The following is a 19,058-nucleotide window of genomic DNA, read 5'->3' as shown; positions in this document are numbered from 1 at the left end:
ATACGGAAGACTCACGCGTGGCCGCGACGATAACTCATCCAAGTCACGCCGTCTGCCGCGGTCTCCGGATCGGATCGTTCCGCCCGCCTGGTCTTCTGGAGTTCATCTAACAGCGGGAGGAGCCGTTCCAAAACCGCCCAGCACTTCCTGCCAATCCCTGTGGCCCAGTCCGCGTCCCTGAAAGCCCCCACCTCTCTCCGCCCATCGCTTGGCAAATAATTTTCGAAATGCAGCAACGCACGCTAGAAATGAGCTCGTTCGAAATCCAAACATTTTCACTCACCTCACCTCTTTTCCCGACGATTTTTCCGCTGCCCCTGCCCGAAAAACTTCCTTCAACTTCACTTATTCATTGGTGCGTGTTGGCAAATGCCAAACATTTTTAGATGCGACTGCCAACTGAAGCTTGTAAATACTTTGGAGTTGTGCAAAAGTGGAGAAAAGATTTGCTGCCATCTCGGTTTGTATTCGCGGTATTCACTGTTGTTGTTCTTGCCGACGTTCTTCGCGGGTATTTGCTGTATGCGTCTTTTGCTAGCTGCGACTGGCATTTCAACGACTGAGTTCCAGAAACGGCTGAAAATGGGGAGTATCCAGTATGCGAGTCGGAAAAGCGCGGGGGGGGAAACATTTTTAATGCATTTTTAATTAATTTTTTGCCGCGTCAATGGGCTAAGTGGGCGGATGGGGGCGTGGTTACTGGCGAAAGACAAAGTTGCCACTTTAGTTCACAGTTGAAACACTGAACTTTTTGAAAACCAGTGATTTTCCTTTAACAGCCTACGAGGCAGAAAACAAAAGGAACTTTTCAATTTTTTGCACTGCATATAACATTAAGTATCTATTTTTAACTATGCCTTTAAGCTGCTACCATTAAACACTTTATTATAATTTTTTCATCAATAAGGGTGAAGCATTCTCCTAGACATTAAAAATATCTCTTCAACCTCTTCAGTTGATTACTAACCATTGATTATTAACCATCTGCAATCAAACTCATCTTAGCCCGGTTTTTTAGCACAATTTTACTGCGAACACTAAATGGCGTAGTCATGAGTAGTTGGCCAGGAATCGTTTAAATCAAGAGACCATCTGTAACTGCTCCTAACTGTCCGAGCAGCACTAACCCTAATTGAGCCATCAATTAATTAGTCGTTCGAGGCATACTTGTGTATTTGCGGGAATAGTGGAAGTTATCAATTTAAGGCGGCTCCCAGAAGTGGGCATTAAAAATTATGAAGCTTGAGGCCGTAAAAAAACGGTTCTTAGTTCTCCCGGTCTTATCATAAAAGATAACAAACCGCTGGCGAGTCGTAAACGGGCCCACTGTGGATGCTGGAAAGTGGAACGTAGGGCAGCGAGCCCACTTGCCATCCACAAACAATGTCCGTGTGAATGGAAGGAAACTGGTTGCTGCTGCCGGCGTCGCTGCTGCTGAGTTGCTGGTGTTGCTGGTGTTGCTGCTGTGTATGTTGCCTGGCCTATTGAATGTGCATCAAAATTTATGTGGCCTTTTTTAGTCGTTTGCGTTGAGTCAGCGGAAGCGAACGTCGTCGTCGGAGTAGCAGCAGCAACGCCGCAGCAACATCGCAGCAACATCGCAGCAGCAACATTCGTCGTGTGTGCCGCCAGTTTCGGTTAAAAACTGCAAATGCAAAGAGACAGGTTGCCTGCCGGATTTAAGTTGCAGCCCATTTCGTAACAGTTATAAAGTGTGTGTGCATAGTTTAAGCCATTGCGAAACCAGTGTTCACTAAAGTGGGAAAAAAATATCAAACAAACCAGCGACATTTGCGGCCCGAAAAACACGTAGATTAATTGATTTATGCCTGTGACCTTTGCACAGCACACCTGTTGCTTTCGTGCCGAAAGGAGCTGGATACGGCATTTATATAAGGTAATTAAATAATTATGCAATCAGCTCAGTCTAAGCTGAATTAATCAACTTAATCAACTCGTGGGCAGGCATAAAAATGCAAATTAAATTGAGGAAGCCGGAGATTGTTACACTTTGCTGGCCAGCCAGACGATGGAGAACATGTTCTGCGGTTGACTTTATTTTTCCCGTGGCGACTGTTCCTTCCTTTGGCCAAGCGTGAGAATATTCACTGGGCATTAATTAGCTGGAGAAATCGACATGAGGCCATCGGTTGTGGGACTTCTCGGCGGTGGTGTCTTGCATGTGATTGTGGCCAACTAATTGGTGGCGATCGCAAAGGAATCAAGCACGCTATTGCCTGATGTTGTGGGAGTGCGATTCAAATGGTATATGTATCTAGAGAGCCATAGAAGCAGGCATAAATCACACCCCCGCTCCTCTTGGCTGCATCCTGGCCATGTTGGCACAGCGGGGCACTAAACACTGGCCCACTCCACAGACTCATTAAGGTTTTAATTTACAAGTTTAACTCGAGATTTAAACACCGAGATTTATATGCGTGCCGCGCGAGGCAATAATCAACGGCAACAACCCGCAATCACGTACGGCAACAAACAAACGAACCCAACAGCAACATCGCAACAGCAACACTTGCAACACCAACAACATGCGCCAGTGTCCACCTACGCAGATTGCTTCAACAAACCCTCAATGAGGAGGCCTGTGTCGGAATTGTGTCGGTCGGTAATCGAATATGCAACTCATGGGGGGAAACTTAACTTTTAAGACAAAACATGACAACGGCAACAGCACAGGCAACACCAGCCAAGATGAACATTTGCGCAGACAGATGGACATTAAAATCATTTAGTCTGAAAAGCAGGATGTTCACTCCAGAAGAAAATATAGCTGGGAATAAACGTACTTTGGAATACACTATTTGGGAAAGTCAGCACATAAGATGTGCAGTCATTAATGTTTTTCAAGATAATAAGAAGATAAGGTCTATAATTTCTAGATTGAATCTAGAAAATATCTTTACCCCGAGTTAGGGTAAAAAATAAACCAAATTACAGCGTTGATTAAGCTCGCCCCAAATGGGCTTTGGCTGATGCCTGACCTAGCACAACAGCAACATTGCAGCAGCAACTGCAGCACGCACCTGCAACCTGCAACAGCCGCCAATCATTGGAGGATAAGGATGGGGATGCGGATGCGGATGCAGCGACGACAGCAACTCTCGGCCTGGACTGGAGCAACACGTGCATGTGATTTGGAAGACAAAAACCGTTCTAATTTCTCAACTGTCAGCTGAGAGAGGTCTCCACTTGTCCCCCGGCAACTTGCAACTAGCAACTTGCAACCCCAACTCGTTAGCTCGCTGTTGCCATAGCAATTATGCAGCTGGGCCTCACAAAAGAAGGTCGACATTGCTGTTTGGCTGGTGGGTTCCGGCTCTTTGGCTCTGACTCTGGCTCATGTCTTCATTTTGGACTTTTTGCAGCAAGTACACATGTTGCTGGTGTGCTCGAGCAGCAGCAACAACAGCAGCAGCAGCAGCAGCAACGCTCTTTGTTTATTTGTTTGCATTGGCCAGCACTTTTGGCCTTTGGCGCTGGGATGTTAACCCTAAACCTGGCTGCCTTTATTAAGCCACCGCGACCAAGTCACTTGCACTGCACCACTGCATCCGCACCGCACCGCCGCACCACCAGCAAAAACAACTGCAATCTGGGCGCTTTTTTAATAGTTTTTCGCTGCAAACACGTTTTTGCTCGAACCCTCTGGTGTTGACGTCGCCTTTGGTTCTCCATCGTTTAGACCCCCCTTTCTCCTTCTCGCCACTAATTTGCACCGCTTTAATTTTTCCTTTTTATTTGCAACACTTGTCGTTTAAATGCAGCAACAGCAACTGCAGCAGCAGCAGCAGCAAAGTGTGGCCAATAAATTAAGCGAAGCCGAAAAAAGAGACACGCCGAGCAGAAATATCATCAAAGCCCAGGTTGCTGGCGAAATTATCTATGTGTGGCTGCCAGGGGTTCTCAGTCCGAAGACTCTGGGGCTTGGGTCCCCAGATCCAGGTCCCCAGTCTTCGAGACTCCAACGTTCCGTGCACAATCGCAACAAATGGCATTTTTATTGATATTTCGCTCGGTTCTCTTGGCAGCCGCATGTTGAAATATGCGCGCCACCTGTTGATTTTGTTTTTCGATTGCAGGAGGAGTAGGTGAACCTACAGCCAAGCCCTCCTCTGCATACATATATATATATATATATAGAGAGAGATATATATACCTATATAGTGCTCGTGATTTGCGCTGCAAATTAAAAGCGAGGGCGCTGCATATAAATAGCAATTTGGACAGGCGAATTAAGGTAAACGACTGCAGATACAACAAATCTCGCGAGTACCAACGGAGGAGTTGCAAGAAAAGAACTCGGTTCGCCGGGCTGTCTTGTCACATAATGGAGTGGAATTATATCAACGGCGTGACTTTAATTTTCAACAAATTAAACAGAGGTGGGCAGGAATGCCAAGCTAGCAGCAGGCAATCAAGTAACTCAAACATGAGATAAATTTAGCATAGGCAGTTAAGTAAAGGAGATAAAATATACAAATATTGAAGTACCCTTTCTTGGCATATAAATGAGATATATTTTCAAATGTCTAGCTTCAATTCAAATTATGCATATGTGTATTATATACACATATTAGTTGGAAAATGGAGATGTATACATATAAATACTATAGCGCTCCCTATAAAACAGTCTAAATTACTCCCCTTCAAAATGTTAACTATTTCCCCGAAATAGTGCATCTAAAAATTCGAGAGAACCAACGTTTCCAACCCTTGAAAACTGGAAACTTTTAACTAAGGAAACTCCGAACTAAGTAAATTCCAAGTTTATCAGCCGCTGCTTGCCCACTCGAGTAAGTAACTTTATCAGACGGCCTGCATCCAATTAAAGGTTTTTCCGAGTATTTAGTGGATTGCATTTTCGTTTGCTCCAATAAGATAAGCCGAGGAAATGCAACTTCACTACCCATAAACCCCAGACTATTGACAGAGCAACTGCGACAGGTAGAGATGTAGATAAAGCGCCTGATAAGCAGCAAATTTGACAGCCATAAAGCAAATAACAACCGACCGACGGACAGGTAGAAGATATAGCCCAGTTCGAACTTAAATTACACTGCAATCGAGGGACTGAAAATTAATGAAACCAGTTTGGAGCATTTTTTATTGTTCGCCTGTCGTTTAATTAAAAGACAATCAAAGTCGGGACCGCAGCTGGGTAGCCGAGTATCTGGGTAGCTCTGAACAAAGGCAGCGGATGCCAAGAGTTCATCAAAATCAGGAGCAGTATCCAAGATACCAACTTCAAGCCTCGTGGTCCCAGATTTCCAGATTCCCAGCTCTGCAGGCCCCCTGCCCCAAAAATCTGGTGGAATATACGAACTTTTCAAGGGGGGAAGTCAGAACCTGATCCGGGATTCTTTATCGACATGTTTATGCGTTCCGTTTGCCCCGAACGAGAAGTCCGACAAATGTATAAGTATTTACACAAAATATTTACGATTAGAGAGCTCCTCGCGGCGGGGCAACCGCAATATTACCGCCTCCTAATGAAATGCTAACGATATTCATTGGAAAAATCACAAGCGTAACGAGCCCGGGAGGAAAACCGCAGATGCCAGATGAAAATTTTGAGTTTTTTTCGAGCTCCGTTGCTGTTGCAACAAAGGAGAATTATGTAAATGCTGGGAAATTGTTTTCGACCTCAAACCGGCAATTTTCACCCAGCATTTTCGGCAAATCAATTTCAATTGCCTCGCCTCTGCCCGTAGGCGTTTGCCATCGCAGCGATGGTGGGCGTGGCCATGACCATGGCTATGGCTTATAATAATAATTGAATAAATTGAGGCTGCAATTGAATCGAGGCCAGGATGGGCAATCTGAGCAGGTGTAATTCGGCCAAATGGAAGCGCCTCGGCTTCGGTGTCCATAATGAAAATGCCACTTTGTTGCTGGCAACAGCCTGCGGTTATGGCCTGGCTATAAATGTAAGCCAAGCCAAAATGCAATTCGGCTTTCAGCTGCACGCCGCAATCGACGTGATCCTCAGTCGTGTATAATTAAAGCAAATGTGTTTTATGATTGGTCCCGTCGAATCAGGGTTAAGTATCCGGGCTCATTTGCATGCCGTGCAATCCGGCAATCCGGCAATCTGGCAATCGGGCAATCCTGCAATTATCCCATCGCCAGTCGGAAGCGACCACACAGCGCATCTGGGCAGCTCATCAGCGGCATGCTACCAGGTTGGGATCCTCCCTTGGTAGCCTCATGACCACCGCTGTAATAACTGTAACTCTTCGTCGAAATAATGCAATTATCCAAATTGTTTTCCTTGAAATTTGTTTACATCATTTCAGCAGTTCCCTGCGCGGGCAGAAAAAAAGCAAGATTGGTAAAACTCAAGAAAATCACATGTGTCCAACTGCGAAGAGAGGGATACTCTATATTCTTAAATTCGTAGTGGTACAGAATCCTAATCCCTCTTCGTGTATGTAAGTTGTTTAACGTGTGGATTTATTTATACATTTTTTTTGAAGAATATTAAGCGCATATCTCGCGACCCCATTGAAGAGTATTCATGTAATCCCCAGCATGGAATGCAAAGCGTTTCCCGTTAAGAGGCACTTGAAGAGCGGCTAACACACACTAGTGAACACAAGTCAACACACTCATACACACACACACACACATTTCATACTGTAGGGGAGAAGCTTCTGCTTTTTTACTTGAGCTCTTCTGCTGCGGCAGCTTTGCAGTTTTCCAAACCGACGCTTCAGCAACAATTTCATTATAGCGCCAACAGCAACATTATCATCATGCAACTCCATGCAACACATCATCTGCATCCATAGCACATAGCACTAACCCCCCCTCACCATTTCGCATCTCTTGTGGCATAATCTTCATTATCATTAAAGCGGAGCACAGGAAAGCTCTGCTAAACTGTTTAACGTTTTCCCCTTTTTAGCCGTTTGTATTTTTCGAAGCTTCCGCTTTTGCTTTTTATCCCTTTTCTGGGCTAAGTACTCAGCAGGATCTGCATATATGTGCATATATGTTTGCCATAATCCGCTTCATAAGTTGCATTTTAATTGCATTTCACGCTTTGCTTTATTTTTTCTGCTCGCGCTCCGAATGAAAACCCACTTTTTCTCAGAGTGGGTTGAACACCGCCACTGAAAAGTAGCATTTCACGCTGCGTGGAAAATTGAGCCGGAAAAGCTCTTAACTTTCAAGTGCATCTGAAGTATTCGCCGCCGTTTCGAAGAGATCCAATCGATGGAACTCTTAGGGAGCCATTTTCCCATCACTTGGCGGTCGAATTGCTTTGAACAATTTTCGGACGCCACTTTGGGGAATAGCAGATCGCATTTTCCACCCAGACTTTTCCATCTACCGTTTGCCCCAACCCTTCAAAGCGCCGCTAAATTGCCCGCTGTCAGCGTCGAGCGGCATGTCAACAATAATAATTGTAATAACCAACCCGGCGACGAGTATGAGCCATATATACATGGCCGACTATTAAGGCCATGTTCTGTTGGCAACAGGCTGACAGGCCAAGTTAGCAGAGGGTTTGCCAGGTGGGGCAGGTGAGGCAATCGAGGCACAAAACTTCGCTGCCAACGATTTACTTTGCGAATCGTCGTGTGGGGCGCCGTTGGCCGTGGAATCGTCTCGCTTTAAACTGGATATTGTCCGCCAAGAATAGAGCCCAAAAGTGGGCGGAACATTTCGGGGGCGGGTACTATGGGGGTGTTATATGTACGAACTGTGGGGTCATTAAATTCGAGCTTGGCGGCCAGACAGCAGGACTATTAAAAAAGGAGAAGTGTAGGTTTAATTGTATGCCTAAAACATAAAATTATACGATATATAGTATTGATTAAAGTTTGCTCAAGTGAATAAGTAACTAATTAACTTGAAAAGTAGATCATCTTGATCGTAATCTCCCCTTTCTGAAGTATCCTTCAATGTTATGCTAATTTCCTTTCGCCCAGGAATCAGCGATCTTATAATTTGCTTCCACTTAACCCACTTAAAGCGATCAATCCGCAAGGGCACTATTCGCTGCGAGAATGAAAAGATATAGTACAGAGTCTGGTACAGAGGCAATGGACCGAAAATTGCCCGACTTGATTAGCAATTCCAATTAGAAGTTTTCTCATTTCTGACAGGCTGAGCGACAGGCATGGAATACGTTGCTCCCCCATTTTCCCTTTAAGCCCACGGCAGTCCTGCCAGCCAATCATCATTATGATGTTCATCTGGCATGCACAATAAAAATAAACAGATCATAAATAATATATGAATTCAATTCATATCTAAAAGGATTTGCGGTTAAGACGCCGCAACGCACAAATATGGCGAGGAAAACGAGTTTTCTTTGCAGAATGAGGAAGGGGGGCACTTTGAGAATCCAGCCAAGGAGATCGCGTAGATGCAACCAAAAAAAAAAAGGAAAAAAAAATGAAGAAAATAAAAGAAAACAAGAAAAACACGTAGAGCGACGAGGTGAACTCACTTTTTACCCCCTTGTTTCGTCTGCCGGCAATTTCCCAATGCCGGTTGCGAAATTTCTGGCCAGGCTGCGAATGTTTCATGGCCAAGTTAACAGGCGCACAGAGTCACAGAGCAGTCGGTCGAGCGATCTAGCCAAGCTGAAAGAAGGAAAAAAAGTATGGTAGACCGGAATGAAAACCATCATTAAGCTGTGTTTGCGGCAACATGCAACATGCAACTAGCATGCAGCAAGCAGCTAGCAGCCACCACTGAAGTTCAAGTTCAAAGCCAGCCAGCAACGAGTTATTGTTTCTCGACAAGATTCTTTCCACTTATTACACAAGTCATCAGTCGTAGTCGTCATTTTCCTTCCCAACCGATCCCAGCCCGGCACCCATCATCATCTGGGCTGTCATCTTTGACATTAGCCAGGTTCTGGGATCTGGGATCTGGCCATATCCCTCTTAGCTCTTAGCTCTGAGCTCTGAGCACTTAACTCTTCTCTACCCGTCTTAACGGTCCAAATTGCAGAAGGCGTTGCCGCATCATTATCAACTGATTGTGTGCACTGAGCACCGGCTACCGTATCCTGTGCTGTCGCGGGACCCAATTTCATCTCACCGGAAAGAGACGCGGCATTCCACAAAAACAAAAATTCAAAAAAATTACAGAAGGGGACGAAATCCGGGGAGGGCCCCTCTTGACGGCACTAATTGTTAATTAATGGAATGCAGGCGTGCCTTGAGCCTGCCCCTGGCATTTTGGTCTTTCGACTTGACTTGGAATTATTGCCACACTTTGCAGGGGCTGCAAGTCATGTTTGGGGTTCAGATAACATAATTCCCTGCTTTCTGCCCGAGGAAGAGAGATTATGGTGCTTAAAATCAAGCGGAAAGAAATATAAATTAAATACAACAGGATATGCTGATAGAGCATAAAAATAAAGTTTTGTATACAAAATATAAGATACTATTTACTTATCATCTATTTGTGGCTTTTAATTTTCTCTTGATACTTTTTCTTGTCCCATAAAATTTGAATAATACTTTCTTTCTTAAGGCTTTAAAATTAAGCTCTAAACTTATTCGGCAAATACCCAAAACAATTTAAAAAGTAATCTGTGGAACCATATACTCCTGGCCTTCTAGAGATCCAGTTCTTTTTGTTTTTGTACAGTCACTCTGTGGAGAGAATAAAGATTCATGAAATGCAGCTAAACATATTTCATTTTCACAGTCAACGAGGCAAAAGTTTTTCAATCTCCCAGGAAAATGCATCACCTTGCCTGCGCCCACCTCGGGTTACATCGTCTGTGGCAAACTGTGTCATCAGACGGGCATAACTTTTATTGAACTGTCGCCTGGAGGGGAATTACAACTATCTTTTGGTCTCTCCACATACATATATAGTGCAGGTGGGGATGGGGATGTCAAAGGTCGGGAAGCCCAAAGGTGACAAGTGCCGAGTCAAATGCCGCAGACATTTGTATAAATTATTACAGTTGCCCCACGGCGGCGTTTAAAGCACTTCTCGATATGCATTTCTGATTGCATATGACATTTGCATGACGCTGCCACGCCCCCTTTCGCCTTTTGACACGCCTTCCACTTTTCCACATTTCCACTTGTTGAACAGCTGACTTTGGCTTTTCTGGGATTTCGTTTTCTTGGTGTATCTGGAGTCGAAATTGGAATCGAAGTCGGACTTTGAGCGGCGAATGGTTTTCTCCCGTGGCTTTTTGGTATTTGCACGACACAATCATTAAGTAGCCATGGCCAAGTGCTGACAACCACAAGTACGGCAAAAACAAAAACAACAAATTACAAGCTCACATTGTCAGAGTTGCACTTTAGGCGACATAAATTTCATGTACGTCGCCATGACAGAGCAAACAAAAAAATACGACAAAAGGCGATCGCTTTTGGAGAAGCGAAGACAACGATACCCTTTCCACAAGAGCTCTATGAATTGAATGAATTGCTTGGTTGGATAATATAAAACATATTTAATAAGCCCTAAGGCTCCTTGGTCTTTTTACTTTTACTCCAAAATATCAATTAAAAACTTGTCAAAAAAGTGTTAACTTTTGCAAGGGTATTTGTAAGAGAACCAATGGCTGCAGCACCAAAAAAAAAAACAACGGCAGCCAGGAGGTGTCAATGTACAATTGCAGCAACAACAACAATGGCATTGGCAACAAGGAGCTGGCACAACAAAGAGCCCATTGTTGTTGTTGTGCTTTTTGTTGCTGCTACTTTTGTTGCTGGTGTTGCACATGCCAAATGCGGACAGAGACACGACGCCAAGGAGCCCGCCGTTCGGACACAAAGCTCCTCATGCCTCCAAACACTTGAAAAAACAATTAAAAAAAAGGAAATATATTTCATAAGCTTGTCTCAAATGAAATGTGGTTTTTATTCTGCAATCAAGTTAGGAATTTAAATAATTTCTTAGAATATTTGTTTTTACAGTTTAAAATGCGAATCATTCAGATCATCCTCTAAAAGTGGTCGATATTGGTTTCAGTGCATCTGCGCCTGGCCATCCTTTCCTTGGAGCGGCTACAAAGCATTTCTCACTGTTCTATTGACACACGCAACGCTCGTCTTGGAATGTTGCCGCCGTTGTCGCCATCACAGCGGCTTGTGTAATTACGCGAGTCGCATTAGCACAACAAATCGACCCCACAGAGCTGCATTTAATTAGTGGCTCAGCCACTGGGACAGCGACGGCGACGACGACGGCGAGGATGGCAAACATGTCCGGCGAAATTGTTGGCATAATTCATAATTGAACTGCATTCGTGGCTGCCACACGAGCTCACATCCTCAGCCGCCTCCTTAGTGTCTTTTGGAGGCCGAACTCCGCTGGCTTTGATGGCTACATAAATTTTGTGATAGGTTGTGGCGCCCAACGTGGGGCCGTGGCTAGCGTCGGTCGTGCCTGGTATGCAATGCACCGCGGCCCCTCTTTCCCCTCTTTTCTTGTAGCTCCTTAAACTGCCTATTTTATACACTTTCAGAAGGTGGTAGTATTATGCATGTGTAAACGAAAGTTGAAATTCAGATAGATTCTCGATTCTATGGATTATGTTAGTGAGCCGATGAGTTAATGTAATTAAGTAAGATTAATACATATTATTTATAAGGCTTTTAACTTCAAAGCGCATAAAACTTAAAAGAGCATTTAAAACTTCGTTTCCTTTTCTTTTTGCCATTGTTAGGAGTCTTTCAAGTATTGTAGCCTCCTGTGCACTGGGCGCACCTACAACATTTGAGGTTGTATAAGCGGCAGTCCCGTTATTTCTCGCTCTTTGGAGTTGTTAACAGAGTATTCCATTACCACAATTCACATGTCGGCCCAAAAGACCACCCAGGTTATTGTTTCCGCGACTGTATCTGTATCTGTAGCTGCGACTGTGTTTTCGCCGGGTTCAAAGACTGTTGACATTCGTGGGTTATTGTTATTGCGATTGTTGCGGCAACCACATCCGTTTTAGTTGCATGTTGCAGGCCATTGATTGACGTAAGCGCTTTAAAGACTTTGTCGAACGGGGTCCATAAAGAACCTACTCCGCCGTTGACTCTGGAGTGCAATTTGCCAAAGGGATTGTGTTCTGCACCGAAAAATATGAACAAGCCAAATGGGAAACTGAGGACAGAGAACAAGCCCAAGCGGCAGACATGAGACACCAGCACTTCATATGACAATCAAACTTTGTCTGCAGGAAGCCAACAGGGGAAAAAAAACTATTCCGAACGATTTAACAATGAATTCTGCAACGAAATCTCCATGAAAATAGATATAAACGCAGTCAGACGCCGGGAGGAGAGTATAATGGTGGGAAGTAGCATATAACCATAATATCAATTTCAATAAACTAACAAGCAAATGTGCGAGATGTGAGCGGAAGCGGACTAACACAGTCCGGAGTATATAGGAACTTATGGAGCGCACAGAGGATGTGGATATGAAGGTTGTCATATGGCAGAGGACACACGGACAGGTGCCATAAAAGTAAATTTCAATTCCCACCGAGCGAAAGAATAACAGACTGAAGCCAAGCGTATTGAAAAGATTGAGGATATGAAAACAGACGCCAAAAGGTGTTTCAAATGTCTGCAAAATGATTACCAAGTAGAAAAAAATATATTTAAATTGTTTTGGGAAAAAACTAATGTAATATAATATGTACATTAGAACCTCTACATTTATTTTAATTGTTTTTGATAAAACATACAAATTGATACCTTATATATTTGTACATAAAACTAACAAAGAATTAAACATTAACTTTTGTCGCTGATCCTTAAAAAAAATTAACCAGGATAAACTTCCCCTGCAGTTGTTTTGTTTCAAAACTATTCTATGCAGTTCCAGTTTCCTTGAATAGATAAAAAGTCCTTTGCTTACCACCAGCAAGCGGCAATAAAATGCCAACTTTTTGTGAAATTTATTGAGCAAAACTTTAACTTGATTCGAGACAAGGAAACAAACACAGAACCAAGTCCCTATTCTTGTCTTTTTCTTCACGGAGTAAGTAACTTGCCGCTTGAAAGACGCACAAGAGTGTGCTATGCAAAGTGCAGTCACTCCGCAGTTTGCAGATATGTGCAGCTTATTATCCTTGTAGCTACAACATGTGGATGCGTTTGCTGTATGACAAGTCAAATTAACATGTGCAACACAATCCTCACTCCGCTCGCCTTTCGCTCAAATGGAATCAGAGTTGCAGTCCTTGTTGTCATTCGACACTTTGCAAAACTTAGCTCGGGGTGACGGTAAATGTCAGCACATTTGTGACTCCTCATCCTTGGCCAAATTAATGCCCGGCCAGCATGGCGTATACTTGTTAAATGCAGAGCAGCATCACAGAGCATCCAAGAACATCTCAACAACTGTCGACATTTTCGCCTGCAGCTGCAGATTTTCTTACACCACCCCGGTGATATTGCAACAACCCTTTTTGCATCCCCTTCAATGTTGCCAGTTCTTTTGTGGCACAAACCTCTATTGTTCATTGTTAAAAAGTGGGTAAAGTGGTGCAGCACAGGCGGGTCGGTTGGATAACAAAAACTGATGCAAGACGAGACCTTCGGGGCAAAGTTAAGGCCTCCTTTCGCCTATTCTTTTCAATTTCAATTTGCTCCGTTTCAACCTTAACCCACATTCGGTTTCAATTATCCGACGCTCCACTGGCAACCGGAAAAACCACTGCCGAATAAGCTTTAAAAATTAATATGCTGAAAATCTTGAAACAATTTGCAAACTAATAGCAAAAGGCTTAAAATCGCATTAAAAGTTTCCCCCAAGAACTATCGGCACAAGCCAGAGGCCGAGAGATTCAATAAGCAGCCAGTTGTGGGCACAAAGTTTGCAGTCAGAAAGGCTTAAAGCCTTTTCCAAACTGGCAGCAACTTAAAGAGGGGCAAAACTTCGGGCTGAGGGCGGAGTATTTTGCACTGCAAGAATAAGTCAAGGAATCATCAACGATGCCATTAGCATAGGGTCCAGAAGTGACCGAACTTCTGGCCCTTAGTGGTGGCAAAAAGTTTTGTGGGTTTCTTTTTCGAAAGGGGTTGCCAAGAGTTTTAACAAGCTCCTCACATTTTCTTGCCTCTTGCGGGAAAAATTGTCTTGGAAAATAACTTAATAATTAGGTGGCTTGAAATGTAGTTTTTATATGTGCAAACTTAAGTATTAAGTACTCCATAACGATTTTTAACTTGTTATTTGATTTTATACTTTTTTGAACAGATGCTTTGAATGTTTGAGGCAAGATAAATGAAGTACCAATGATCATGCAGGATATACGCCTACGCCTGGAACCACAGCACAGTAAAGCCACATTCATATCCTCCTCCTCGGCCTCATCGTCCTCCTCCCAAACAGCTGAGACCACGCTGATTGAGACAGCTGAGAAGTCGCCAGCCAGGTGAGGGAAGGGCGGAAGAAACTCCCTTAATCTTCAACGCAAAGTATACCTCGTCCTTAATCCTCCCGCTCATTTGTTAACCGCAGTGAAGCAGCTGCTGGAGCAGTGACAACGACATCGCCGCAGCATTACTTTCATCATCATCATCCGCCGGCGCATCCGCATCCGCAGCCCCAGCCCCGCCAGCAGCCGCATCCGCATAGCCACTCGCATCCGCAACTCCAGCGACGCCCGGTGGAGCAGCTGCATCTGCTGCATAGCCACCACGATGTCCAGGAGCTGTCCGGACAGGAGCATCCACATCCGCATCCGCATCCCCACCATCTGCGCTCGCCCAGCTCCGAGGAGGATAATTCGCCCACAGAAATGAATAATTGCCGTCGTTTGGTGGATAAGCCGCCGCTGGTAAGTTCTGCGAGGGTTCACTGTAAGAAATAGGTGTCATATTTCAAGAAGCTGTCGAAAAAATATAAGACAACCTTTTAGATTGTAGGACAAAACTTTAAGATATATATATTAAGCAAAAGGAAACAATAATTCATAATGTATGCCCACTGATTTTTTTCAATACACAGCTTATTCTCCTTTTTTTCCGATTCCGAACTAGTTAATATTAACTATTAGCCAAGGTATTGAATACAGAGGCGGATTTTGCGATGCCAGTCGAGGGAGCAATCATTTTTTGCTTTGTTACCAGGCTCCTTTGTTGCCCATTTCTCATTGCTCGCAAATTACTTTGCACAGAGCATAAATCTGCTTACGCTGATGATTTGCCAGGAAACAAGAGCTGGTGGGGGAATTTGAAAGGAATTACCTATTGGAGGAGCATCGGCTGGGGATGTACTTAGTGGAAGAAATGCCAGGTAGCGGCGGAAGCGGAAAACTTCAAATCGAGACAGCATCAACAAAATGCGCAAAACGAGGGAAATGCTGAAAATGAGGGAAAATTCTTGTTGCCTAACTTAAATTCTCTATTTAGTTGATTTAATTGCATAAACCTTAAATCACTTGTTTGAAATTGCGCTGCTTGAATTGAACTCGAAAGCAATTGGGACAGGAGTAGGTACTTCAGGTGGAAAGTGTTTTTGCCCCTAAAACTGCAGCCGAAAAAGAGTTCATTAAATTAATTTGCACAAATGCAAATTTTCGAGTAACGCCACTTTGGCACGCGCCACTAACAAAGGTGCACTAGCTGCACACAACGAAAATGCAGATCAAATGGTAGGACACTGAGAGAAATATTCAAATTATACACAAAATAAAAATCCAGAAATATTTGAATGTAAAACATTTATATAGTATGTAAATATATAGTATATACTACCATATATATATAGAATATTTCAGATATTAAATTTCCCAGGAAGTTTGTCACTGCAAGTTTATATTATTTTCAATTAAGCTGCATTTTACTTCCAGTTTAAGTTTATTTAGTAGCATACTTCTCACTTTTAAATGCCAATTAAATGAGCAATAACTCAATTGCCGTCCATAATCCTAAAGCGAGCATAGTTAGCTAACTAATTGCTTTCTTTTGTCGGCAGCAACTTGGACTTAAGCGCCGTTTCCATTCATTCATAACTTTCTACTTAAACCATTTCATGGCAGGGCGTTGAACGCTTCCCATTTCGCCGTAGTGCAGTTTGAAGTTGGAAAACACGAGTCCTGGGGAACAATGCAGGATGCCATGGCAAATGGCAGGCAAATGGCGTTAACTTACTGACTTTATGACACATAAATCGCAGCAACAGCGCCAAATGCAACCGACAGCCACGTGTTTTTAGGCCTAGGGAAAGGACACGGAAAGGAATCCTTGCCAACAGGACAATGGAGCAACTTTTCTCTGGCGCCGCCTGAAAGTAGGCAACGTGCAAAAGTTTCGCACAGATAACAAGGCAAGAGGAAAATGCAAGAAAATCAAATGGCAGATGGGAGCACCGCTGCTTAGACACGTCTATTGTGCCATTGTCTGGGAAAATGCGAAAATACCTTGGAAAAGTCCAGCCCGCCTCCGCCCCATCTGCATTCTTTACGTTCGGGATTTTGCTCTGGCACTTCTGGAGCTCTAGTCCTTCGCCTTTTGCATTGCATAATGCGCTGGCGTTCCCTTCCGATTGCCATTAGCATAATGGGGGCATTAGGTTGGCACGATGCTCTGATTGCATACTTAACGACAGTGCCAAGTGCCGTCGATGCGCCAATTTAATTAGCTGCAATTGAAGCAACGAGCCTGAATCGAGCGCAAATCCTCAATTTAACTGGCCAACTAAATCGGCGCTCATCTTCATAAAATCAACATAATTATCGCAAATTAAGACGAAATAAGCAAGTCCAATTTATACCTAGGCTGCTAATTACGCAACGCAATGGGAAACAATTTAAAAGCTGCTAAATGAAAACCCAAAGGCAGTATCAGAAACTTTTCGCTCGGGCTCGAACTCATTTCAAAGTAATTTGCCGCAAAAGCCAGTGGTTGCCATAGTGGGCGTAGTGCGGCCAAGGGGGCGTGGCAAGCGCTGTTTAACATTTTATTGGTAACCAAAAATTTTACACATCAATCTCGGTTGTTTTCTGAGTGTGTGGGGGGGATTGAAAGTGGTGTGGCACGACGTTGTTGTGGTTCTGGCTGTGAGAGCTAAAGTGTGTTTGATGTTTGTTGGATTTTCTGGGCGGGGGAGGGAGCAGGGGGTAAGCTGTGGGGGGTGGCGCCACAAATCCCTGATTGAATACACACCTGCACCGATAATGCCGGTCAGGCGAGAGTTGTCCCGAATTCGCCATTATAGCAATGCAAAAACTTTGCCAAATTGGCAGACAACATGCAACATGCAAAGCGTAACACTAGCACTGGATGCACTGAAAACAAAAAGTAGTAAATGGTATTAATATTACATCACTCTTTACTTAAGTTGCATAACAATTCAAAAATAACTCAATACTAAACAATGGGATATAAGATATAAACTTATTGCTTTATTATACTTATAATTACTTTCTGTGCACCTTCACAGGTGAAACGCCTGACCATGGGCATTGGACTGCTGCGGGGCACCGAGGACAGCCGCCCTCTGATGCACAGCACATGCGGCTCCTCGCTGACCTCCGGATCCGGCTGTGGGTCCACTCAGACCATCTCCGATGGCTATGTGAACGAGGCCATCTGCGAGCCGGACAAGTACGTGGCCAGCAAGTTCGGCGACTCCTGCCGCCAGTCACTGTCCGCACTGGAGAGTGCCACCCAGCGGCTGCAGGTGGAGCTGCCCGCCGCTAGCAAGAAGTATCTGAGGGAGACGTGCAGCGGTAGGTAGACTCTTATGTCACAGTTATGAAATGGCTAAGGTTACCTTTCTCCCGTGTAATTATCAGCCAACTCCAGTCCGAAAATGTTTCCCGGCCACGGTGCCCTGCGCCTGGATAATCTCAGCCTATCCGAGCAGCAGGAGCTTAAGGGGGCCGCCTGGTTTCAGGCGGGCATTCCCCGGGAAATATCCCTGGAGGTCCTGTCCCGACAGAGTCCAGGTGCGTTTCTGGTGCGCCAGAGCAGCACGAAGCCGGGCTGTTTCGCCCTTTCGCTGCGAGTGCCACCTCCTTCACCGCGAGTGGCCCACTATCTGATCCTGAGGACGCAAAGGGGCTACAAGATTAAGGTAAGTCTGAGTATATTATGTATAATATTCATTATATGATATGATGCAATGGTGTTTATCATTCTAGGGCTTCACCAAGGAGTTCAGCTCACTGAAGGCGCTGATCACGCACCACTCGGTGATGCCGGAACTGCTGCCCGTGCCGCTGACCCTGCCACGCCCACCCAGCACCCGATCACAGCGATCGCAGGGCGCCTACGGCGGCGGAACCGGAAACGGGGCAGCGGACTTCGAGATGTACGGCTCGCTGAACGACTTTCGCAAAATGATGGCCGATTTGAATGTGTGACCGCTGGGCGCTCCTAATTAATTAAGTAATTATGTCACGTTGATTGAATTAAGCTGCCCGGCTTGTCACATTGTCCTGTGTCCTCTGTCGCGACAGGATAACAATCTGTTTAATTTGCGTAATTGGCTGTGCTGACGACGGTTGACGTGGCTACCAATAAATAGGGTCCATGTCCATGTGTACTCGGGCCGGCAAAGGCCCACCTGTCCGACAGGTGCTGCAAAAAGTGCACAAATTTTTTATTAAAATTGATAATAAAATCAGCTACGTGGGCGGCTGCGATGGCTGTGGTTTCGCAGGGGCGTGTGTGCATACACAAATATAGGGAATACGCTCAAATCATTTTTGCGAAACTGATTAAAAAATGGCAAAAACATGCAATATGTATACGCAAACAGACATCAAGTGATTATTATTTTTCGCGTTTTTATCAATTCTGCTCGTTTTGTACGGCTAGTGCTGAGTGGCAGATGCATCAGACAGACGTACTATACATATCTGAATGGGGGCAGTCGGATTAAATGTTAATGTTTGGGCAGGGAAATCGAGGGTCGGCTGCCGGGATTTGGAGTGCGGATGCGGAATGGGCAAAGTGGATTCTTTTTGTATTTGATGCACTCACATTGCGGTGCTGTAGCTAGATAGACTTATACGGGAAGTAAATGAATAACCAATTATATTGTAACTCTATGTATTTTGTAATAAAGTTAATGGAAAATCTTTCTACATA

The 19,058-nt window shown here is 44.4% G+C and overlaps 1 protein-coding gene across 1 annotated transcript; it reads left to right on the top strand.

Annotated features, from left to right (window-relative positions):
- Positions 1-1,529: 1,529 nt before the first annotated feature.
- Positions 1,530-18,559, top strand: LOC117140456. Its single transcript, XM_033303387.1, has 6 exons — positions 1,530-1,897; positions 14,215-14,392; positions 14,479-14,797; positions 17,404-17,692; positions 17,759-18,039; positions 18,107-18,559. Exons 2-6 carry the CDS (start codon positions 14,253-14,255, stop codon positions 18,326-18,328), a joined length of 1,251 nt encoding a protein of 416 aa, XP_033159278.1. The 5' UTR covers positions 1,530-1,897; positions 14,215-14,252; the 3' UTR covers positions 18,329-18,559.
- The last annotated feature ends 499 nt before the right edge of the window (positions 18,560-19,058 follow it).

This window comes from Drosophila mauritiana, chromosome 3L (assembly GCF_004382145.1).
Source record: "Drosophila mauritiana strain mau12 chromosome 3L, ASM438214v1, whole genome shotgun sequence".
NCBI lineage: Eukaryota > Metazoa > Arthropoda > Insecta > Diptera > Drosophilidae > Drosophila > Drosophila mauritiana.
Note: the sequence above shows the minus strand (reverse complement) of the source record. Positions and strands in the feature narration are given on the sequence as shown.

Excerpts from the sequence above, each read along its gene's own strand:
- LOC117140456 (XM_033303387.1), top strand. The coding sequence starts at position 14,253 with ATGATCATGCAGGATATACGCCTACGCCTGGAACCACAGCACAGTAAA. Across the intron at positions 14,393-14,478 it reads GCTGAGAAGTCGCCAGCCAG|TGAAGCAGCTGCTGGAGCAG; the intron begins GTGAGGGAAGGG and ends TGTTAACCGCAG. Across the intron at positions 18,040-18,106 it reads AAAGGGGCTACAAGATTAAG|GGCTTCACCAAGGAGTTCAG; the intron begins GTAAGTCTGAGT and ends TTATCATTCTAG.